At 35.6% G+C, this 25,785-nt stretch overlaps 1 protein-coding gene across 16 annotated transcripts in view; it reads right to left on the bottom strand.

Moving 5' to 3' along the window:
• MEF2C (myocyte enhancer factor 2C) overlaps positions 1-25,785 on the bottom strand; it is a 141,758-nt gene that overhangs the window by 26,564 nt on the left and 89,409 nt on the right. For 8 of the 16 annotated variants that reach the window (XM_016118678.2, XM_016118682.2, XM_016118685.2 and 5 more), the window contains exons 4-6: positions 14,559-14,702; positions 7,234-7,420; positions 5,108-5,155 (exon numbers count right to left, since the gene is read on the bottom strand). In XM_016118678.2, the coding sequence (XP_015974164.1) occupies positions 5,108-5,155; positions 7,234-7,420; positions 14,559-14,702 (379 nt within the window). Of the gene's footprint in view, positions 1-5,107; positions 5,156-7,233; positions 7,421-14,361; positions 14,500-14,558; positions 14,703-25,785 lie in introns of all 16 variants that reach the window. The other 8 variants (XM_016118680.2, XM_016118683.2, XM_036225622.1 and 5 more) reach the window with 4 other exon arrangements.

Raw genomic sequence — 25,785 nt, 5'->3', positions numbered from 1 at the left:
GAATTTTTATTCAGAACAATTAAAATTAACAGGATAAAAATTTCAAAACAAGAATCTAATTATTAATTTAGATTTATATTTCTATACTAACAAAGCATTTTTCTTATTTGTGAGCAAATAAATGATATCCCTCTCCCTTTCCTCAGTACTATAATCTGAATCTGTGTTTCATTAGGCAACAAAAATGCAAACTTGTTAAAGCAAATCCCTTGAGACTGAATTTTTAACCACTTCACTAATATTTTAAAACACTGAGTAAGAACTTCAGAGAAGTCTTTTTTGGCTGATAAGAAAGTCAGCCGAGAAATTTTTGATAAGTATTCTCAAAAACAAAAACTTGCTAAACAATGGTACTGGTACAGAATAATTAAACACCATATGACCTTTTCCTCTCTTCACTTAGTCTATTTTATGATAAAATTTTCTTCTTCAATGCTAAAAGAACTTCAAAAAAAGTCATATAAGTAAAATTTATGATTATATAACAAATTGTTTGTAAATGGACACTAAAGATACTTGTGTCTTATCCCCATCGTGAGTACTAAGTTTAAAGGCTCTAAGTTTAAGAACTTGCTAGATGGGTTTTTTTCAGAGTCTGGAAGTCAGGTCTCCTTATTCACTACTCAGTGGTTTATCTACAACAGTACACTGCCACCATCAAGTTTCCATGTATTTAGCTGGTATAAATTAAGCATTCTAGAAGTGACAATGCTTGACAACCAAATGCATAAAATAGTAAACAATTGACAATCAAAATAAGGAAACAGCTGTTAGTTTCTTTTTATATAAAATTATATCTAATTTACAATAAATGCCAATTAAAATTATTAACCAATATACATAAATCTCCTTTGCCTTATTGTCAAACAACTATGTTGACTAAAATTCTCTTAAATTTTCAGAGATTCCTAACGGTTTTCCTCTTCTCTCTCATCTCAATCACGAATCAGTAAATCCTAGAACATACTGCTACTTTCTACTCAATAAAAAGTAACCATGCTATTAAAGTAAAAACAAAAAGTACTAATAAGACAGTGAATAATCCAACACAAGGCACTGCTGTGCTAATGGTTATTTCTATTAAATCTAATGATTATGAAAACTCAAATGAACTTGATCTTCCAATCATCAATAACCACTAAGATTAGCATATTAAAAGCTTTAATGTGCAGAGATATGACAAAATGCAATTTTAAAAGCAATGACTTTTCATTTTGGTTGTGGAGAGGAGAGAATTAAGTAGGGAATGAATAACTGTCAACTGAAACCTAGAAATGTCACTATTACTAATGTATTATAATAATTTTCTGTATATTTCCCCTACACCAAGAATACAACCCTATCCTGTCGCTGCTTTATTACTACTTGCCTTCATCTTTGACATAACTTCAGTTTAAGTGATAAGAGGTTTGGTTGTTTAAGCGGTGATTTGCGATGGTCTGAGATACCAATCCACTTCCATTTACTGCTATTTATCAGCTCTTTAAGTTTTCCATTAAGCATGTTAGAAAAGTTAGTAAAACTTTATTAGCCAATGGTGCTCAGCTATGTAATCAAATAATTAATTAGCCATTCATTGTATACAGTTTCAGAAGAATAAATTATTTTTCTAAATTACAGATCAAAGGCATATCTTTTTGTATTTAAAATTACATTATTTCTTTGAAGTATTCTTCCTGTTTTGTACATCAACACTATTAAAAATTTATGTCTATAAAATCAACTTTTCCTTTATTCAGCTGACAAACATTTAATGAGTATCTGCCACATACTATCTCTTATGTTTTGAGCTGGGAATACAAATTGAATAAAACACATTTTACCCCCAGAGAGCTGAGGGTCCAGGAGAAAGAACTGTGCCCAGTTGTTGCAATGAGGTAAGTAATCTAGGCACAGGTTGCCATGGGAGAATAGAAGAGAGGTACATAATTCCTTCGGGAAGAGACAGGAAAAGGTTTCCTAAGTGGCTGAATGGAATTCTGAGGGACAACAAGGAGTGATCAGTAGCATGAAGCAGGAGTGCGAGGAATGCCTATGTAAAGGCAGCCTCAACACTGGAAAGTGGCAGCTCAGTGCAGCGGTTAAAAGCCTGGACTCTGGGGACAGACTGCCTGCCTGGGTTTTACCTTGGCCAATTACTTAACCTCTCTGTGCTCATTTCCACCACCTATAGAAGGGTATAATATAAATATCTATTTCAAGGGACTGTTATAAGAATAAATGTTACTTTTCATGAAGCACATAGTAGAGCAATTTAAATGTACGCTATTAGAGTTCGAGTGCAGGGTTCTCGGTGGAAGTGGCAGAAAGTAAGAAGGTTTAAGACTGGAGAGGAGGTTGAGTCAGAGATAAGAGGCTCACAGTTAATTCTGAAAGAGTTGAGAAGCCATTGCTAGATTTTAGGCATGTGAATGATGGCCTGCAATTAGTTTAAGGCTTTGAGAAAGACTATCAGTCATGGGGAGACTGTAATGAAATGCAATGTGAAACAGGGAGATGAATAAAGGCCTCCAGAAACAGTCCTGGGGTATTAGCACAAGCCTGACCCAGGGCGGTGGGATAAGAAGAGAGAGAAAGGGGTAGATTTAGAAAATACCTTGAGTTGGTGACAGAGTTGGGAAGATCTGGTGACTTGCCAGATGACAGGATGAGGGAAAGAGATGGTTCAGGGACTGGATGGGAAAGATGTTATACTTTACGACTGAGCTGAGCTGAAAAAGAGAATGCTTATCCCTTTGGTCTTTTGGTATTCATAGGCACACAAAAAATGTTAAATTTACTTCCTTCCTTCATGAAACTATACCTCCCCCCCCTTTTTTTTTAACAAGTTGCAATGATTTTATTTTGAAAAAAATTTACAAAGACCGAAAATTACTTAATTGCAGAGGCTTTCCACTTGGCCTCAGAGTTTTTAACTTCATCTGAACCTTGAATTTCAATGACAATATTCAAAATTTGGAAGATATCTTTTAGCCATTTTGCTTTAGTTTTCGTTTCTGAAAATGTAGAGACATTCTGGCTGGCCTTGTTTCTCCCCGGTGTTATGTGTTTCTCTGACATCAGCACAGATATATTCAGCTTTGACATATGATACTGTCCGGCAGGAGAAAGAAGGGAAGATGGCTGAGCTTGTGATCAGGACATGACAGCTAAGCTCAAGACTAAGTGGTATTTGCAACAGGTGTTCTGTGGAACCAGAGTTAGAAAGAACTTCTTCCTCTATTTTGAAAAAGTGGGGAAGTAACTCTTTCACCACTATTCAGAAACTGTGAAAATTATATGCTCATGACTATAGGATACAATCATCAAAATATAATATTTATTATATTTATTATCAAGAAGGTGGAGCAGTGGAGTGTCTTTCTTTGCTTTTCCTATTTTTGAAGATTCTCATGACTATAGCAGAGATCCTAAAGTAGGAGGATGAATTTGCTAAGCTTGTAAGATACTTTTAGTTCAATGAAGTTAAGACCTATATGTGGCTAACTTTTATGCTTAAAAGATCGAGTTTCTTTTCTGTCCCTGAAGGGCCATGAACCTTAGTAGACTGTCAGGGAATTGAAAATGACAGAATAATTGAACAACCAAACACTTCATATTTTCAATATGGGATTTAAAAGCATTCTAGCTGTTAAACAGAAACAAGAGGCCACTTCCATTGAAACTGAGTAACTTATTCCCCATGCCCCTCCACTCCACATGTCTTTTACTACTTCTAATAACTTCATCACCACAATTGGTTGCTCCCATAATAGTAAGCAAACTGATGCAGCAAGATACTGGATAAAATATCATAACATCTAAGCCATTTTTCTTTTTCTTTGTATTTGTGACAACCCAATTCTTAGTCTCCACTATTCTTTCTAACCATAGTGCTTTGCTGAGACTTGAATCCAAGAAACGTGGGTCTGTAATGTCAAGGCTATAAGCCACAAAGCATTTTTTTGAGGGGAAAAAAATGAGCATTCCATTTTAATATCTAGCAAAATCGTATATTTTTACTCATTAATCTAACTCTAATTTTTAAAAGAAAGATAAAATAGGAAGCAGTGTCACTGATTCTGTGTACTAATTCACTGTGTACTTCTAACATGTTTTTCTTCATTACTCACTGAATTAGTGAAGAGCCACCATCAGAAGTGAGAAACATTCCCCCCAAATGGACATATTTGTAAAAATGTTTTTATATGCCAATTTTCTTTATCTTCTTTCTTATAATTAGCAGGCTATTATATTTGACCCTGGCAAAATATTTTAATTAGACTGTCCATGGATATTTCAATAAACTTAGATTTTCTTTGACATTTCAAACATAACCTTGTGTCATTCATGCTTGCCTCTCCTATTTTAAGTGTATAGCATGTTCCAGCTTGCAGGAATTACCATGGTTACTTGTTATGCCAATAGTGAACTGCAGTTAGCATTAAAAAAGTATTGTGGCTGTTTTGTCTCTGCATTGAAAATGATATCAATAGCTCAATAATCGCAATAATCTGAATTAATATGGAACCCTGGAGAAGTGTGGCTATGAGGCAATCGGCCATAACAGAAGAAGCTCTTAAGAGCTGAAATATTATTATAAAGGGCTTTTGGGGGGTGCACTATATTCACGTTCTCTAAGAGCTCATTTTAATGCCAAATGTGGTTTTATTTCATTAAATTATTGTTGAATGGTTATAATCTCACAATCTCATTTCTTTATATATTCTCTTTTAGAAATGTATCGGAGTTTGGTACTTCTTTGGGTAGAATGTGATTCACATTTAATGTGAAATGATTTAACCGAGAACTCAAATGGCAAGGCTCCTTTAAAGTACTCATGTGTCTGGAGATGGTATTTAGGATTAAATTGATTTGATTAGAACCCTTGATCCTTCGATTATGTTGAATAGTTGAAGTTTTATTAAGGAAAGTTCTAATTAATAAACAGTCTTCCTCTAAGTTACTATCTATTCATTCCTGCTTTTGAAATTCTGGGAGCCATTTTTTCCATGCCTCTCACAGATCTCTCAACTTTACTCTGTTCAAAAGACTTACTTCCTGCAAATCTCCCAGTAAAGGAACCCTGAACAATGGTATATACTGCAGTACAGAAATCTTCACTCACCTGCACTGGTGCCTGCACCGGATGTGAGGTCTCCACCCATCAGACCACCTGTGGATTAAAGAGGAAGATCGAAAGGAGAAAGGCTAAGGCTCACAGAACAACACACTTTACCTTGAGCAACCTCAATATTTTGCCCTCTCCTAAGAGTTCTAAATTTGTAAAGTTTTACCTAACTCATATGGCTGACATTTGTTTTACTGTGACGTGCTGTGCTCAAATATTAAAAATCTATTCAATCACTGACATGCTGCAGAATCTTTTTTCCTAAGAAAAATCACATTTAAAAAATCCAGTCTTTAAATGGTCCCTAAATTTTATTATTTCTAAGTCTAGTTTTTCCTAAGAGGATGTTTTATAGAAAGAAAGAAAGAAAGAAAGAAAGAAAAAAAAGAATTCAAGTAACCATAATTTAATGTTTAATTCTTTGTAAATATTTTTACACAATTAATTTTGTGCAGTGCTAATTGCCCAGAACTTTGCATTTCACAAATCTACCCACAGTGTCTGACCTCATTTACTACTTGACTTTTACTTACTGACACAATAAAATAGGTTATACTGGTCACGAACTTAGAAATTTAGGCTCATTCACTGCTAACTTAAGAAAGCCGGTTGAAATTTGGCAATGTTTATATATGAGAGTTGGGATGTTTCAATAAGATATTGAAGATAATAATTACCGTTGGTTTTTAAGGAACAAGATTTAGCCAAAAGAATAGAATATCAGCTAGATTATTTTCTAATTGCTTCCAAGTGTTATTCTATAATTATTACTTGGTTCTGGTTTTGGAATTAGAAGAAAACATTCATTACAGTTTAAGAAATGTTTATTACTTCCAATTAAATAATATTTTTAATATAAAGTGTGAGATTTAAAAAAATAAACGAACATGAGTATGATATGATTATTGAAAATTTTTATGAAAAATTTCAATCGTATTCATAAGTAGAGATAATGGTATAATGAAGTTCTTTATACACATCTTTCAGACTCAAGATTTATCAAGATTTTTTAATCTGCCTGATTTTGATTGTATTTTCTATATAAAGTTTCTGTACTGAATAGCAATATATATTTAATTTTAATTATAAGGCAGATATTTAAGTATTCCAAAAATATTTCTTTTGTAAATAAATTGCTTTTAATACAGTTATATGTGCTTAAGACATATTAAAATTTCATATGGAGTACTTTTTGAAAAATAAAATATAAATACATAAAGATTTGCTATACATGATTTATAAATACAATTGTTTGGGTGGTGCTTCCTTTGGAAATATGAAGAAATTGTTTAGTTATATTCAATATACATTTACTTAATTTCTACTGTGAGCCTGGCAAATCAAGGGGACATTATTCCCTTCAAGGTTTTTGAATCCAATGGGTAAAAAGATGCACATTCAGTACAGTATATCATAATGTATTATGTTTGGTCTTAGTAGTAAGAATGGTTGAACTTGTCCTGAGCGATAATTTCTTCTCTCTGGGACAATGTGAATTGTACAACAGTAAGGATCTCTTAGAAGAGTAGAGAGAAATTTATGTCAGGTGTACATGTCCTTACGATGTGCGCTTAAATTTAATTCTGACTTAGCTTTGTTTTTATTTCATACTTCTTATAAATTGTGTTATCCTATCACATTTCATTTTTTTTCTTAAATCCTTTGTGGTATAAGTAAGTTATTGTATGAATAAATAAAAACTGACCAAAATAATAAATAACTACATGGGATAAATGCCATAAGAGGACACAGGGGAAGGTTTCACAGAAGAGGTAAAATCTGGAGAGGAGGAAGAGGGAAAATGGAATTTTAGACAAGAAAAGAGCAGAAGTAAAAGCACGGAGACAGGATATTTGACATTCTGTTCAAGAAAGCATGTGGTAAAAATACAACCACATGAGAAGACTAGAACAGATATAAATTAAACAGATAAACTGCAGATTCTGAAAGATTTCAAAAGGTGTGCTAATGAGATTAGGTTTTATCATGTTGAAGATCTAGCAGTGAAGGAATATAATAAATGGAACACTGGAAAACTCAACATCTTGTAGACAAAATAGTCTTTTTGCCAAGAGTGGCTCCTCCCAATGATTTGTTCACATTGAGTCCTTAAGAGGACGTACCTGTGTTACCTGCACTCGGAGGTCGATGTGTTACACCAGGAGACATGCTATTCCTCTGCAGAGAAGGGTGGGCCAGTGGCAAAAGGTTGGGGTTTCCCAGTGAGCTGACGGGGTTGCTATATACCAAACTGTTATGGCTGGACACTGGGATGGAGACTGGCATCTCAAAGTTGGGGGGTGGAACAGCCTGTAGGAGCAGAGAAAAAAATATGGGTATAAAAAACAAACAAACAAAAGAATAGAAACGGAACTTCTCAAGTACAGGCAGCCTTTACTTTTCTAAGAAAAAAATTTAAATTCCAAACTTCTTGGTGACTAGAAGACCATTAAGAAGAAAGAGCTCTCATGATGTTCAAATCATAAATTGATTTCTTTAATGTGCTTAGAACTCTTTGCAACTATTAGAAAGCGTTTCACTTTTGTTTAAAACAAAGCCCCATTTCATTAGACTCCATTGTCTTTGAATTCCATTCTATTAAGTAATAATTGTTCATTTGTGATATCTGAATCTGGTGCCAGAAATGACTGCAAGATCAAAGGTACATGATTGTGATGACTTCACAGAGAAAAAGGAGGATTAAAATGCAAACCAGCGCCTTTGGTTTAATTGCTTATTGAAGCATATTTATGCAGAAGTTTAATGATATAAAATCATCTCCAGGCTTGTGAATAGAACATATACTTCATTATTTTTAAAAGTCTGTCTTTTGAAAGTAACTCTGGAGATAATAGACATTTTAAGATACAGGTTTCAACAGAGCATATATCATTCAATAATTCATATCTTAAAATAATAGTTCAGAATATATGTTGCACTTCACTGACAAATGTCAAGACCTGCATCTCGAATGGTAGAGCTGACAAATATTTAGTGCACCAAACCTGTATGGCTATCTAATTAGAGTAATCAGGTCCCAGTTATTGATTTTTTGGTATTATTTTGGCAATATGAGCAAAGTCATGTTTATTTTTCTGCTTGCACTAACTAGATCATGATCGTTGTAACTCCCTCCCTCCTTTGTTCCCATTTTTAACATTATAAATAAAAATACTGTCTGAGGACTCAAGGCATCAGAGCACACAGCATTCTTAATGTAAAATGAGTGTGTGTATATGTGTGTATCTAATATGAATATTAGAGATGAGGTTTATACAGAACATTCCCTAAGGTATTCTTAAATAAGCCATTGTAAAAATTTAAATACACATATGTGTATATGGTTCAAAGCTGTTTTGTTTTTTTCCAAACTATTTTTTTCTGTAATTTAACATCAATTTTTCTTTTACTAGCTGATTGGCAGGCCTGAGTCACACGTTATGCTCTGCAATGATTCTGTTTACCTTGGTGATGATTACAATACTATTCTCTATTTCTGCTTACTCTCTTTATTTCTTATTCTTTTTTCCCCCCTATTTTTCTTTTATTCCATGATCTGGACATTAATAAGAATAAATGTTTCATAACTTTTCTTTCATTTTGTTGATTTTTCATTGTTTTAGAGGAAAAAAATGTTCAAGTGCTAAATTACCCTCTTGTAAACAGGGTAGAAAAAAATAATTTTGGATAGATACTGTGATATAATAGAATATAAATATTTGATAACATATCAAAGAATGAAAATATACCCAAATTTCCAGAGCCTTTTTAAATAAACAAAAAATATCAGTATTTCTTAAAAGGCCAAATAAGAATGAATCTGTCATAGCTAAGAAAACAGAGTCCAGTGACTGTGCTAGGGCTTCTACCTCTGCCCTTTGAGACCCACTGTCTACCTTCTTCACTGCTCTGAGCCCAGCAGCTGATCCTCTGGACTGAATCCACTGGACTCCCCTTGCCTCTGGCTTCAGCTTGGCCGGTGGCGGCACCAGTAGAAATCCAGAGAGTCAAGAAAGAGAGCACAGGGTGGTTTTTTTTTTTTTTTTTTTTTGGTAGTATCCTCCTTACTGGGCCACAGCTTGGCAGAGGTTACCATCTCCTGGTCACTTTCCCTTGCTCCTTTTTCCTTTCCATTATAAAATCATTTATGAAATTGGCCAAATAATGTCCCATTTTGTCAAGATGCTAAAGCTCTTTTGCTCTAAAGTAATTACATGAATTGAATACTTCTCTTCGAAGAAGAATGTTTAGGAAGACACTGTACTAATATAAAAATACAAGCTTACAATTTATTGCATATTATTTATTGAGCAGGCACTGTTCATACATGATATAACACTTTCAAGATTCCTTCACTGTAGATATGATTCTTCCCTTTTAAAATCTGTGAGATTAAGTAAGTGGCCCAAGGTCATCTAACTAGTAAGTGACTGAGCCTGCTGCTTTTGCTACTAAATCACTGTGCAACACAGTATAAGTTTGGGATAGAAACAGAATATTTCAATCAGAAATCATACCATGAAGTAAGGGCTGGATGTTAGTAACTTATTATTTGTGATCCACAAAAATGATGAACTAAGTGGGTTCTATGGGATGTGGGTAAGCATCCATGCTGGAGTGAGGTCTGTGCTCCCTAACTGCCAGGCTGTGACCAGGGTCTTGGGAAAAAATTACTTAAAGACTCCCTTCTTCCATATTTACTCAGATTTGATATTTTAAAGCCAACATTTGGTTATAAACATTTTAGTTTCTATTCACTATTACTACTTATAAATGTTTATTACTACATACCTAAAGATTAGCTATAAAACTACTTCTCTCCTGAGTTTGCTATAGTATATTGACTCTATCTGAGTAGAGAATAAAGCCTATTTCCTTCCTCTCTCCCCCAGGTAATTATATGCACATCCAATATAAAGAGGATTATTAATAATTATTTAATAAATTCTGAACCATCTTAATAATCAATTCACTGAATGTCTCCTTGTTCCTCCCTTCTCTGACCATCATTCCCAAGAATAACTCACTTTTCAGCATTCTGGACCATAAACAATTTGATGATGATTATTCTAAAACTCTCTTGAGTCTAGAACAAACAGCAGTCAGATATAATTCCAATATCAGAGCATCCTTCAAAAATTCACAAATCATAAAATATGCTAACATCCTTTCCATTTTCTCTATCTTTTGCTTTGTTTCCTTATCTGTATCCAAAACTGACTACATAATTTTAAAGTCAAATTTTGAGCATAAAAAATGACCACATTGAGAAGATATCTCAGAGAATCAGAAAGAACATCAGCCTTAATATCAGAAAGCTCAGCCATAGTCCACCTTGTATAATAGACTGCCATTTGACCAGGCGAATCATTTAAACTCCATCGACCTTATCTGAGACATGAAGTGGCTGCATCCATAAAGAGACCAGCCTGCTGTACGCATTCTAGGGAAAGCAAGGTTATTATAACGTATAAACGTTTCTAAGATATCAGCGATATTGTTTTTCATCTTGAATTTCAAAATTAGAGATCTTAAAAGCATCTAAATATTTTATTTCTATTTTATTTTTTTAATTTTTTTATTTTTTAGGCGAAGCAACCCTTGGTTGACCTCACAAATTGCAAGGACCTTGTCAGCTTACAACCCCTTATTTTTTTTTTATTTTTTATGCCTACAGTACCTGGTTTTCTTAGGTGGTCTTCCATGCAAGTATTAACCAGGCCCGACCCCACTTAGCTTCCAGCAACTAAATAGTTTAAAACGTTGTCTAAAAAATTAAAGCCAAAAAGTAGTGAAAGACTCCAAACTTGCAAAGATCTTAGGGCTAGGCTCCAAATTTTAGAACACTCAAGACAGAAAGCAAGAGGGAATTCGGGGTGAAGTGTAGGCAGGACTGACTATACAAGTTGCAGAGCCCATGGCAAGATGATGATGGCGTAGCATCTAACCAAGCGTGACTCTATAAAAGCAGTGCCCTGTGTGATTGCACAGGTCAGACGCCCATGACGCTGGCCTTGGCTTTAAAAGACACAGGCATAATAGCTAAAAGCTTTTAGTTTCTATCCCTGAGCAAACTTAATCATGGTTACTGAAGTGAGTCATCGTGGTCAGAAAGGTATCTCAACTCTTGTCCAAAAGCCACTATTTTCCCAAACTTACCACAAGGAAAAGTCTAATAAAAAGTCCAATAAAAAAATTTTAATAAAATATTTTTAGTTAATAAGCCTTCTTTTATTTAATGTGAATGATTGAACTGAATCCCTTTTTTAGGTCACTAATGACACCCTTAACTTTTGATCAACCAGGCTGCTGAAAACTAGCAGAGAAAAAAAAATCTGACAACCAGTGACTACCAATTTCTGATGTCAAATTTCCTCAAAGGTGCCTGACAATTCTAGCACGTACTTACTCACTCCTCCTCCATCCCCAGTTCCTCACAATGTCTATACCTTCATTCTCAGTCCTCTTTCAAGCACCTGCTCCCCACTCCTTCACATCTACAGAAGCTAAATAGAGGTTATCAGGTGGTTACCCGCTCAACTTCACTCCACCCATCTACCACCTTAACCACACATGGGTCCAGCTGCAACTCCATCCTGTTTAAGTCCCACCCTCCTCCCTTCCTCGAGAAGCTATGCCATTTTATTTCCATTGTATCTGTATGTTCAATCTTTTCTTTCCTTCAAGCATTTTTTTTTCTCTTCATATAAATTATCTCCAGTGCTTTTCCTTTTAACTCCTTCCTTGATCCTGATTACAGTATTATTCATCTCTCTTTGCAGTCTCTTATTTGAAGAAAATACATACTTTCTTATTTCTACTTCCTCCCTTCCCGTTGTTCACTCTCAACCAGCCTTGCATCTGCCCCTCCTTCCTTCAGCCCATTTCCTAATTCCTAGTTCCTCAAATGAAGCTGTTTTTTCTTGCTGTGAAGCCCAGCGTGAACTGTGGCAAACCCTGCATGAGGAAACACTGGTCAACAAGATTCCAAATCATCCATGAATTATTTCACGTAATTGAGGAATATGGGCATAAATTATATTGTACCAACAAGTGATTGCAATATTAAATTTTCTATTTTAAAAGGGAAACTCTTCAAATTGGGTCTTTGAAATAGAAAAACAGTCTTGTAATGTTTTTAAAGAGGTGGAGACACTCTCTACATACAAAGGGCAGAGTGTCCTTGCCCCGCTGTAAATGTTTTAGCAGCTGTGGAAACTTTCAACAAAATTTACTTCCAGCAACTGAAAGCGATGTGCGAAAACTGGGCTTTTTATCCTGGCGACTGAAGCACTTACTAAAGAAATGAAGACTTGGAGGCACAGCTAGGAGCTGTGTGGCGCCTTCTCACAGCCCTGCCTATAAACTCTAATGTGGTTTTTCATCCCCCACCACACATCACTGCACCTCTTAAGAAATCATGTATCCTGATTTTGAACCCTTTATGTGACAGGATGAAATACTGTGAGGGAATCCAGGTATGCGTCATACCTCTTTCCCCTTAAAGCATGGGAAAAATGATCCAATGTGCAAATATGGGCATTCTCCCAGAATTCTGGGGGTTAAAGCTCTACACACATTTAGGATCAAGGCCTTGGAGAGTAATCAGCAGTGTTATAGATATTGTCCTTTTCCTCACTGTGCAGGGAATTCCTCCTATTCGAGATACCTAACGTGCTTCGCCTTAAAATCTTACATTCACAAACTTTGTTCCCAGCACCTCTAAACTAGTGTGTTATATAGCAAGAGAAACTCAGGCCATAAGAACTAAAAACTGGGCCAAAGGAGCTGTTTCTTTCCTTCTTTGGGGCAAGATAATCCTCAATGGGTATTTTATCAAATATTTAAGAATTCTGGGTACTACAAGTGCCCACTGTGATGTGTTATATGTAGTACTCAGTTTTATGAAGTCTTTAATTTGTATCACTTAGGTATCCTTCATGATACAGTGTATTAATAATTCTGATTCAATCTAAGCTCCACTGCTGACATTATTTCACTTAACAAAAGAAACAGACATGTATTTATGAAGATAAAAAGTTTAATATGCACACGTTTTCTAAATAAATTTTAAAGTATTCCACACAGGGTTACTGTGCACCTACTATGTGTGGAGCATTAAGTTATCTTGTGAGTACAGTTGTAGATTTGGCCCAAAGCTTTTGTTTTCCAATATCTGCACTTGTAATCACTGAGGCATATTTTCACTGTAGAGTCTCTCACAATTATCAGGTTTAGGCTGCTTTGCTAACTTACAAAAATGTACTTTTTTGAGAATGTAATTAATTACCTACTAAAAAGCTTATATACAATGAGGGTCCAGACACTAACATTAGCTATTCAGAAGGCATGTGAGCCTTGAATTATATCACTTTATGTCACATAATTAACATCATTTGACTGATGGCAAGATATAATAAAAGTATGTACTTTATCCCCCTATATATGGACAAACAAAATAATACATGCAGAGTTATTTCTCTTAAATATCTGGCAAGGCATATGATTGATTGTTAGAACATTTTTTGACTTGGTTAAGACAAAATTTAGCCAAATATTAAAGCATGGAATATGCTGGTGTAGGCAAAGCGAATATTTTGATAAAGCTTTTAAATCACCCCAGCACACAACATGTTGGAATCTTACCATTAGGTTTTCATGCAGTCTGTTTCCCTGCAGCGAGCATTAGCTTTAACCCTTCAGTGCTGTTGCCGAATCCCGTGTTTAGGGAGAGGGGCTGAAGCTTTACTCAGAAGTGAGCTTTTATTTGGGTGGCGATCGTCAGTTTACATGAGAACTGCAGTTCCACTCGTGTATCTGGTCTCGGTAAAATATACACACACACACACATATATATATATATATCTATTATATATATATATGTGTGTGTGTGTATATATTTTATGGTAAATCCTCAGACTTGTTGCGAAGGAGATTCTAGTGTTTACTAGTGCATTATGATTTGTGTGAACTTTGTGTTTGAGATTGTGTAAACTCAGGGTGTGTCACATAGATCTTTCTCTTCCTCCTGTGAATTTTCTACCTCCAAATGAACTTGATGGCAACTTTTAAAAATTACATAATTTAAGCATCCTTTAGGGTTTGCTTTCTCAATGAACTGCTGTGGAATGAGATGGCCATTTTATTGGACTGACTTTCCAGTGCTTCTTAGAGAAAGCCATCACTGAAAGGGTTAAGGTATGTTACTGCAGCAGCTATCAGCAGACCAGCCATCTACCTTTGGTACTTACAGGAATTTTATGACTCTTGATCATATTATCAAATTCTTCATTAATTTTTTTGTATTTTTCTTCAGTGCGTGGGGTGAGTGCATAAGAGGAGTCGGGATCGGGGCTTTCACAGCCTTTGTTTTCTTTCTTGTTCAAGGCCTGCCAGGTTCAGAGAAATATCAAGAGTAAAAAAAATGAAGGGCGTTTTGAGTACTTACACACAATCTTTGCCTGCTGATCATTAGATCAATATCTTCGTTAATTTTCCTGTACTTGTCCTCAGACTCAGGGCTGTGACCTACTGAATCGTCTGCATCGGGATCTGGGCTGTCACAGCCATTAAGGCCCTTCTTTCTCAATGTCTGAAATACATAATTTGGAAAGTTGAATCCTAGACAAATGCTGTAAGAGACAATCAGGGGTGTTACAGATATTTACACTGTCCAGTATTTCAGGTTGTTATTACACATGCTATATTACATTAGGGTAATGAAACCATAGAGAGAAACTGAGTCATTTCAATACGGCACTTAGTACTAATTAAAAAAAATTAAAGAGAAATATTCCTTTTGCAACTAAATTTAGTCAGCATGAGAGCTGAAGTTTTCATGACATGGAATTAATACGGAATTCAAACATCTAGTGAGAGACAATTACAGAAGAATACAAGTAAGGTGGGAAATTGAAACATTCTATTTTCCCACAGAAAAATTAGAAGTCAGGACATTACACAATGATTTCAGAATCTGTGATCATGACGCAGGCAGAAGTGTTGGAAACAGATCTCTAGTTTGAGTTTAACGTAATGGCTGGCACTTGTGGTGTCCTGCCACCCCTTTGGAGGTGCACTTGACAGCAAAAGGCAGTATGAGAACTAAGCTAATGTTTTCATGAATCACCCATTAAGAATGTTCAGACACTGTGATCATAAAGAGAATCGCCTATGTTTAGTCTGGTTAGAGTCTTATACATGTGAAAATCTGTACTGAAATTCATAATACTGGGAAGTTTTCTGCCTAAATGTAGGCTGAAAGAAAAGTCCAAACAGCTGATCTTAGGGCATCATCATCGTGAACTGAGTAAGGAAGCCAGAGAGCACCAAAAATAGTCACTAACTACCAAAGTAGCAAAAGTTCTTCCGGGTTCCAGCTGAATAGGATCACCCTGACACTGCCTCTTGACACATCAAAGTAGAAAGTCAATGCCTTATCTCGAACCTCTTGCCTTCTGAATGTAGGTTTGGTCTAGTCTCAGTTGTCACAGAAGGATAAATTAAAAAAAAAAAAAAAAAAACACCATAACAGAAAAAGTATGAGTCAGGAGTCCTGAGATTTACTTCCTATTTTTTTTTTTAAATGATGGTTGTCAACTTAATTGTACAAGATCTGATTTACAGTGATAATGTTATGTTTTTAGAAATCATAAAACTTCTGATTAATCACACAGCTTGCCATGTTAATTATTAATAGACAAGCAACATTTCTGAATTTTCTTGGTACTACTAAAATCATTATAAAGAGCTGTGTACCTAAGTGTATCTCATTAATGGAAAGTTCAGTACAGCTCATCTTTATTAAAGACAGAATTCACATATAAATAAAGCAAAAACTGCGACATCAAGTTAAGGAATTCAAAGCTGGGATAACACTCCATCTTTAATTCATGCAATTGGGGAAAATAAATAAAACAACATGAGTTTAAAAGGGGGTGTCAGTCTTAAAAATTTAAGCTCCTTGGCTCTTATCAATGTGTAATAAATGTAATATTATTTAAAATTAGTTTTTGAGGCACTGAAGATCTTCACTTAAAATCAAAATCAGAGAGCTACCATTTCTAATGTATCTATGATACACTGCAGCTCTGTAAATATTTATTAATGTTACAGTGGTATAATATAACAAATAAACATATGGTTACAGCTTATTATGTGGTAAAATGTTTGAATATTAAAATGACTATTTTGACACAAGATGATAAAATATACATTTATAATCTTGGGTAATTTATAATTGGTGGGGCTTCCCATCCCCCTATTATGGATCTACAGATATCATTTCTACCCAGAGTAGGTACTCTTAGAGTGTTCCGCAATACATTAGAATAATAATTTTATTTGCTAACTTAATTTCTCTCATTTTAAACTCTTTAGCTAGCATCATCTCAACCACAAGAACATTCTTCTGGGTGATAACTATTTGTTGAATTATGATGTGTTTTTGCTTTGATCTCCACATATCCTTGAGCTTTTAAGAATCATTTCTGAGTGACTTGTATCATATTCCACATATTTTTCATGAAAATTTGCTTATGTAGAGAAAAATATGTAAGATCAAGAAAATATCTATTTTTCCAACTTTACTTATATTTCTATAGGGTGTTAGAATATTCTTATATAAACCTTCATTTAAAGTCTTAGATTTTTTTCAATGCGCACTTGAATATTTTATCCAATAAATCTTATTGTAAAAATTATGGTTGTTTTGATGTACAGATTTTTGACAGCAGAACGCAAGGGTTAAGAGAGGCCTATCAACTGTCATTACAATCCATCTGGCACATACATGTGTGCTAAATATTCTTACGAAGCTTTTGGGGGTAGATATTATGTTTGGTTTATAAAAATCCAAACATCAATTACATGTTATTGAAAGATCTCTACAAATATTAACTCGTTATCTCTCACAAGTCTTTCATAAAGATTTTAGGAAAACCTTATGCCAGGTCTCAACCCAGGGTGGCCAAGGACGATGGCCCAGGCCTCCTGCCTCCTGTAAAGGGCACCTGCCCATGCTTTCTCACATTCATGAAGTGAGGGCTGTAAAATAGAGCTCTGCCACTCACACAATCAGAGCATAGAGTGAACACTGATATAATTTGGTGTAAATTTTAAAAGTTAAGCTGTGGGTAAATTTTAAGTATGAAAACATGGCTGAAATATTGATATTTCTTAGCAAATTTTAGACAGAGTGGGGCTGCTTATTAGTCAGTAAAACACATCTGTTAATGGATTAAAAATTCAATTTGATCAACAGTTCACTTCATACTTGAAGAATTATATAAACTATCAGGCAAAGAAAGCAGGTAGCAAGAAGTCATGAAGAAAAAAATAGTGATGCGAACGAAGGGGAAAAAGTGGCTCATTTTCTTTCAATTAATTCATCTTGTATTTGACCACATTTTCCTACAATGAATATTACCAGTACTTAAGTAATGAAATATCTCTACCACTGAAAGGTACATTATGGTCTTATTTCAAGTTAACTTGTGTTATTTTAAAAAAGAGCATTTCAAGATATACAAACACAAACTCCAAAAGCAAATTAATATTGAGTTCCAAATTCCCATAATCACATAACCAGAACAATGAAAAAATTATTCAAAAATATTATCCTCAGCTGAGAGCTTGTAGAGCACTTTTCTGCCAAGAACAAATGATTACAGTGGAACTATAATGCTCTGAAAATGGAAGTGATGGCACAAACTTGAATACCATAGTGCGAATGTGGAACTATAAGAGCCGTCTTATTTTTATTATATTACAAATATACAGCTGTTTAATGATGACAAAGGAATTACTGTTAAATTCAGCCAAGTCTGTCTTTATCACAGTAATAAAAAATCAGTATAAATTAAAGGGATTACTAAATAGATAAATAAGCATTATTCCTTCAGGCCTTTTTTTTCTAGTAAAGTCAAAATCTGTGCTGCTGGCCTTTGAAAGCTTCTTTGATCTTGTACAAATGTTATTGGTCAGGTAATGAAGGTACTTAAATCATTATTCTTTTACCGGGACTATATAAGTGTCTCTCAGCTGCATTTATATAAGTGTCTCTCAGCTGCCTACATTTTGAAAAGATTTATTCTGTATGTCAAATAAGGCAGAAGATCTACCGAAACCACCAGCTTCTCTTGCTATGTATCTGAGGAAACTCTTTTCTCAGAGAACTCTGTAAATCCTGAGTGAGTCTGTACACCGACCGAAGTTAGCTTTCCATGTGAGACTGACACTTCGGGGGGAGATCAATTGACTGCAGAGGCTTCTGGGATGTTTTCACAAGGCAGCAATTGTCATGCAGTGAGCCGAGAACAGCCGTTTCTTAGAGAATTAGATTGACAGAAGGTGACATACTCCAAACAATAAAAGGGAAAAGGCGTCCAGGCAGGTAATCCAAAACCCACGTGGACTCTCCCCTCCCAGACATGTGGACATATGGACCCTGTGTTATTACATTTGTTCACTGGGAAAACTTGAAATCCGTATAAACTGACGATGATAGGTGACAGGTGCATCAAAAATTCTAATGAAAGAAATGCAGGGAACAGATTCTATTTCATTACTGAAAGGAATATAAATGAAAAAGAATGCCACATGGAGCTCTCATGTCTTGTCTCAGGCATTATGTTATCAAGTAGAAAATGCCTGCTGTATAAAATGGTCAAAATTAGTTTCTCTTTCTTAATTATTTCTTAGTAAAAAAGAAATAACTAAATTAGCGGCCTATTTCAATTAACTGAAGCTATATGTTTTACATTTTTGCTATTTAAGTAAAATCCAGCTTCTCCCAGAGAGTCACCATCACAGATTAAAAGCTTCCAATTATTCGATTTCTTTCCATGTCTGCAATCTTAGTCCCCAAGAATATATATATTCTTATATCTATCCACCGTACAGCAGAAATTTCAAATGCTTTTGAGAAAAACCCCAAAATACTCATTAATTTTTCTTAAAATATACATAATCACCTTTCCTTGCACAGCTAGTGTTATTACCCTTACTTCAAAGAGTTAATGCATCAAGAACACATGCAGCAATTATTTCTAACAGTTGCACGCATGTCTTGTTCGCACCGAAAAAAGATATCAGCCTTGAAAAGGTAGTTTTCTTTGCTCTGATACTAAATCATTTTTGTGCTTGTCTTTCACAGCTTTATAAAGATAAGCATCTGCCCTTATACTGAATAATCTTTAGAAAGTAGTCAATTCACACAGAACTAGGAAGTGCAGTTGAAATGGATTTTGCCTATAAGAAGTTTCTGAGAGTGTTTCGTAAACACCCTCCCATAGCTGAATGTCACACTCATGACTCTGCTGCTTCTAGTGCTTTCAGTATTTGGGGAGTGGCTGCCCAAGGGCTGTGCTCGATGGCTTATTTCATTATTTCATTTAAAACATATTCAGCAAACAATTACTGAAACTTTACTATACTCCAGATACTGTTTCGTGCAGTTGATTTTTAAAGAAGCAGACAATCCAAATTCAAACTAAAAAGCTCTGAATTGACCTATAATATTGTAAGCTATTTTGGGGATTTCTAGAATAGATTACTTAGGCTGGGGGAAGATCAGTTGCCAAGAAATTTCTCCATAGGTTTTAATAATCAAAACTGTAAGCATTGTCTGCGCTCTCTCTCTTCTTGTTTCATCGTTCTTCTCTGTTCTTAATATAGAAATAAAAAGACATTAAAATACTGCAAATTTAGTACAATTAGTATGTAGGCTTTAATTAGGCAAGCAAATCATATCTAGTACAGAGTATAAAAATTAAATTTTACCCCAAATTATTCATTTGTGGTGAAAATTTTGATAAAAAATTAAAAATGTAAACTTTAGCAACATTATATTTCTCTAGGTTATTAATGCTTATTCTAAACTAACTAGATATTAACTTCCACTGGAGGAGGGGTGGGAAGAACTGGAGATTTTCATTATTTTTGTTTTTATTCGTTTCTTCATGCCTTCCAGAAGGGAAGGGATAATGGGGCATAAGCTACTGGCCTTTCACACCTCATGTCCTTGCTCAAGTTGACTCCCAGAATGAGCTCATAAGTGCGTATTCTCTGGAGGTGAGCAGTCCTCCTTCAAGGCAGATCTATCATATCATCTCCTCTCTGTAGACATCTCTTATCACCAGGGCTGAACTAATTTCTGCCTCATTCGTGCACTCCTTTACTGTATACATTTTTCTATTAGAGCCTTTATCAACCATTATTACTTGTGTGTTTGTCTCCTTTGCTAGCTTGTGAGGTCATTAACAAGGCACTTCTCTCCTTTTCTCATGTTTGGAGTTTCAATATAGAGTAGAGCGTGCCATGCTATAGGTGCTCAGTAAATGCTTGCTGAATGAACAGGACACACATTTCTACTTCAGTGTTAATGTCTGCAGAGGTTACGAGACAGAGGCTGTCTGGCTGTTTGGAGGTGGAGATGATAGTAGGATCCAGAATCTTCTGATACACATTTACTAAGTGCTACTATGTGTCAGGTGCTGTCTGTGGTCCTCTGGATGCAAAGATGCTTTTTCTGAATATATGATTAAGACAATTTGTTTACACATTTTTCTTCCTACCAGTGAGCTTCTGGAGGTTAGAGATCGTTTACTAGTCATCTAGTATCATCAGGATTTTAGCACAGGGCCTGGCATGTGGTAGAATAAATGCTTGCAGCATTAATGAGAGATTGAATGGATGGATGAACGAAACAGGAAAGAATGTTCTAATGCTAGAGGGAGAAAGAGAGGTCTCAGTGAAGTATTTTTGCAGCTGCAATTTCTTTTATCATTTTATGCTATTATTTCACATTATGTTAAAACTCAGCTTTTATTTCATTCTTTTTAAATAACAGTTATAATTTGACTATTTTTGAAATGTAGAGTTTTTAAACTAGGCGTAATTTATATGATGTAAGAAACAAATTATAACTTGAGATTTATATCATTGAACACTTAAAAAGTGGGGTATTGGTCTAAATATGGAATGTCAGAAAAACTAAGTACTCATGAACTCTTTAAGGGACGAAAGCCATAAGTATATAATCTCAGTGATGAAATGTGTAGCAGGAAAGAGGGCACAGCATTTGGCATGAAAGGAGAACAAGGGAGTGATACTCCAGGCCGAATAAAAATGGTTAGAAAGGGAAAAAACAGAAACTATACAGGAAAGAGACTAGGGAACCTTTTGTCAATGTGAGTCTAATACTATAAATTTGAAATAAGCAGGTTTTAAAATTCTCGGGCACAGGTCATCTTTTTCCCCCATCTGTGGATGTTGGCCTCCTGTTCCACTATTCTTCAGGGCTTTAACATTGGTCTTATTTGGAGCCAACCTTATCCTGGAGGATTCATGGAAAATCAGGGTGATTCTAGGGCTAATCAGGTGATTCAGGCTTCCTCAGGACAAGTCAGTGGTCTGGGTTTTTATAAAGGATTCTTCCACTACCCCTCTTCTGGAACCTGGACAAGGCATGCATCATTAGCCTGGTCTAGAACAGAACCAAGATGGGGAAGTTTGGCACACTTAGCCATGAAAGGTTCCCTGAATCCAGGAGAGACCCAAAGTGAAATACTAAAGAGGAAACATCTTAATACCTAGAGACTGAAATGCATGCTAACATATGCAGTTAATCCTAATAATCTTGATAAAGAAAGCCAAGAAAATAAAGGCTGAGATACAAAATAAAAAGCTGGACTCCACAGGATCAAGTTGTACATGGGTTTGTGAAATGGACAATGTTAGTAATTTCTTAAATAAGGAAGGAAAAGACAAGACCGAACTATAAATTAGATAAAGGCTGGGAAAGAGAGGAAAGGGGTAAATTAACAAAGATCAGGAAGTATAAAATACGAATGTAACTTCACCTACAACCTTTTCAGACTATGGCATTTTACTTGCAAATTGGTTACAGGGACAAGAAAAGCAGAATCTTGGGGGCATGGATTCTTTAAAAATAACATGTTCAAGCATCTTTTATAAACCATTAATAACAGTTTCACAAAAGGAAATGTATATGTTATTTTGAATAATCAGAGTTAGATCAAATCATTACTTTTACTTCCATGTAAGCTCCCATCCGGTTGTAAATGCCTTTTAATTCACGTTGGGTAAATGCATGGTTAATCATTTGAAATGGCAGTAGCCTACATCGCCTTATTTATCAGTCAGCTCAGGACTACTGTTCTGTCACTATGCTTCCTCATTTCTATAGGATTCCCATGATCTCTTCTATTGCTTCACTTCTTTTCCCATTTATTCTTTTGATTCCAAACTAACCCCTCATCCATTCCTCTCCCTTCCTTTCCTAGCAAATATCACAAACTAGTTGTTCAAGCTGGAAACTCAAATCACCTTTGACTCCATTATTTCTTGACTCGACTACCATTATTTTTTCTATTTGGTCTCCCATCCTTAGTCTGTTTGTCCTCTGACCCCATTTTCCAGTCAATCATCCTTCCTACTTTTGGAAGGATTTTCATTAAAATGAAAATCGAATTGTATTACTGTTCTCCTTATAAAACGGCTGGCTCCCAACAGCCACACCCACTAGTTTTCATAGCAAGCCCTCCCAGCAGTCTGGGTTTTGCCAAGAGGGAACTTCTCACTGTTTTCCAAGTCAGGCATGTTCCTATAATAACACTGTTTTGATATGTGTCATTCATTCCTGTCTGGTATACAAACCTTAGTCATCTTAGGACATCTACCACCTTAATACCATCACTCTGTGAAGATTTTTTTTGAATTCTCCTTGGCACTTAGGGACTCCGTTCTCTGTACGCCTACAGTCCTTGATTTTTTGTGTGTTTTTAAAAAATTATATAGGGTATTTTATATTATAATTTATCTTTTTGCATGTCTGCTTTACCATTAGATAGTGAGTTGTATGAGGTTGTACGGTCCCTCGAAGGGGGTCTGATTAATATATGTGAGATCAATATATGTTCTCAGTAACTGTTCCTCAAATAAATGAATAAACAAACCAACTTGACAGTTATACTTTCTAACAGTGACAGATTAACAGGAATGAGTTGGGTGGTCTCCTGAGGTGACAGTGTTATTTATTTGTTTTAATAAGATTATTAGTCGAAATGCAAGGAACGCAAGTTCCTATAAAGCAGTCTCTACAGTCACTTCATGACTGTGGCACAGGACATTATGAGAGTGGAGGGAACAGGGGAGGTGACATGGACTACTGTATATGGAGCACAAATGGTCAGATTTCTCTGTTGCTGAGTCCTGGAAATAAAGGCCTGTTTTTTCCCAGCTCCCGAGCCTTTTGTGACTACTGGTGCTCTAAATTACCACCAGGAGGACACAAACATATTGAGAATCTAAAGTACTGCAAGAGGTGTTTTTGTGCATTCTCTTCTCTTTTCTATGTTCCCCTCAGAAACAAGGGCATTACCTATAATGCAATTTGAAGAATCTTTGTTAGTTGTGATATGCAGTTTATCACTAGCTTATCTGAAAAGCAGAGTATACACAGAACATTCGATAAGGCAACACAGAATAAAGAGACTTATGTTGGCAACTGATTGACTCATGTCATAACAATTTTGATCATACCTTACTGAAAATGGTACCCAAATCCTCACTTTGGAGACAGCCAGGGGCTCCAAGATGGAAGTTAGATTGCTTCCTTTCCTAATTTCTTTCTTTCCACCCTTTGCCAGGCTGGAGAGAGGTTAAGAGGTCCAGCGGGCTTGGCCCTGGCCCACTCCCTCCTGGCTTCCCTTGGCCTGATGGAAAAATTTCTCTCTTTGTCATTCATTCTTAATGTAATTTCCATGTCTTACATCATAGGACCAACCTGTACCAACAACAGATTTCAGTCTAGGATATCACTGAAAATACTTCACCAAGTTCTTTTCTGTTCTACTATAAACCATTAATGACTTATTTTAATAAAAAAATGTATATGTTATCTTGAATAATCAGAGTTAGATCGAATCATTATTTTTATTTCCATGTAGGCTCTTATCTGGTTGTCAATGCCTTTTAATTCACATTGAGTAGATGCATAATTAATCATTTGAAATGGCAGTAGCCTACATTGCCTTATTTATTAATCAGCTCAGGACTACTGTTCTGTCACCATGTTTTCTCATTTCCAAAGGATTCCCATGATCACCTTAATTTAAGAATTGGCATGGAGGTTTTTAAGGACAAATTCCGGATTGTGAACATAGATTTTATTTATGTATCCTCAACTTCTTCCCTTGTAATTCCTGACATTCAAACCTTTTTTTTCCCCCTAGTAGATTTATCTCTCTTCCTAATAAACCAGCCTGTTCTCCAAAGGGTGGCTATAAGCCATTCTCTATTGAAACTTTTCAGCGGAAAAATTTTGGGTATTCCATAATGTTTTGAGAGCAATGATGGACAAGAGCCTCTTATACTTGACCTCCCCAGTTAGTACTCTGTGAGTATGCCCTATAAAGACTAGCCTAGATGCTAATTCTGAGGGTTTTGCCCAAGCCTGTTACATGCCATCTGGGAGACTGGTATTGACAACCATGTTAGTACATGCTGTTCAATGCTTGTATTGCTCTGACATGTTAGAATGCGGCATCAGGACTGCAGAGCATTGGTGGGATTGTGTGAGAACAATGTGTAAGTTAGAGCTACTGTGGCTGCCAGGGGAAGAGAGAGTCTCAATGCAGTAGAACAAACCTCCACCAGAGCAGAAACTGTCTTTTCACCTCTGTATACACAGCAACTTGAACGTGCCAGCACATGGATGGTAATAAATATTGTTATTGTTAATAAAACATTATTGGAATCCAAGGCTGCAGGGACAGAGGTTCTTATTTAAAATGTAATCACAATGGGAGCTGAAAACACACAGGAGCAGTTGCTAGATTTGTACTCAGAGTATATGCTTTCACCTCTACCAACTACTATCCCTAACCTTGGCATCTTCCATCCTCAAACAGGAATTTAAATTATAAAAGAATTGATGAAGACTAGAGAGTTAGTGGAATTAATGTCTCTCTTTTGTGCTTCCCTAGAACTTTGTAATTGACATCTATTTCATAATGTTGCTCTCTGTGTTCTTGTTTTTATCTCATTTCTAGACTATTAGACCCCTGTAGGTAGTAAATACCTCTTGAGGGTTTGCTATCCTTGGTAACTAATGCAGTATCTGACAGGAGAATGTTGCAACACATAGGTTCACTCTTTTGGATGGGTGTCCTGCAGGAGAATACTGCTAAGGAGAACCCAATAACATATAATAAGGAGGCAAAAGTTATTGGGGATGTGAGTTTTCCCCTTTAACACTGAACCTTCTTTCTCTTCTTTCAGCATTAGTAATGTTTACGAGGTCTGTCAAAAGCTAGTGGCCTTGGTCTCTAGCCTTACTCTGATTACTTGTCTCTTTTGATGTAAAATCCTCCTGGTTAATCAGTGTTAACATTTTAATTTTCTTAGCTGATATATTGGAAAACTCTCTGCTTCACCAAGACTGCCCAAAATATAATGAGTAAGACAGTCACTGGTCAAGGAAGAACATCATCAGGTTCCACCATACCTGGTCTATGAATAGGAAACCAGATGTATCTCCAAGTGAACAAAGGGGCCAGGCCAGCAAGGCTGCTGGAAGTCAGGATTTGAGGAAGAAAGTCTTCTTATAGGTTTGAAGGGTTGTCATGGATATAGAGGTGCTGGATGTTAGG

The sequence above is a fragment of the Rousettus aegyptiacus genome, unplaced genomic scaffold, assembly GCF_014176215.1.
Source record: "Rousettus aegyptiacus isolate mRouAeg1 unplaced genomic scaffold, mRouAeg1.p scaffold_m13_p_8, whole genome shotgun sequence".
In the NCBI taxonomy this organism is placed as follows: Eukaryota; Metazoa; Chordata; class Mammalia; order Chiroptera; family Pteropodidae; genus Rousettus; species Rousettus aegyptiacus.
Note: the sequence above shows the minus strand (reverse complement) of the source record. Positions and strands in the feature narration are given on the sequence as shown.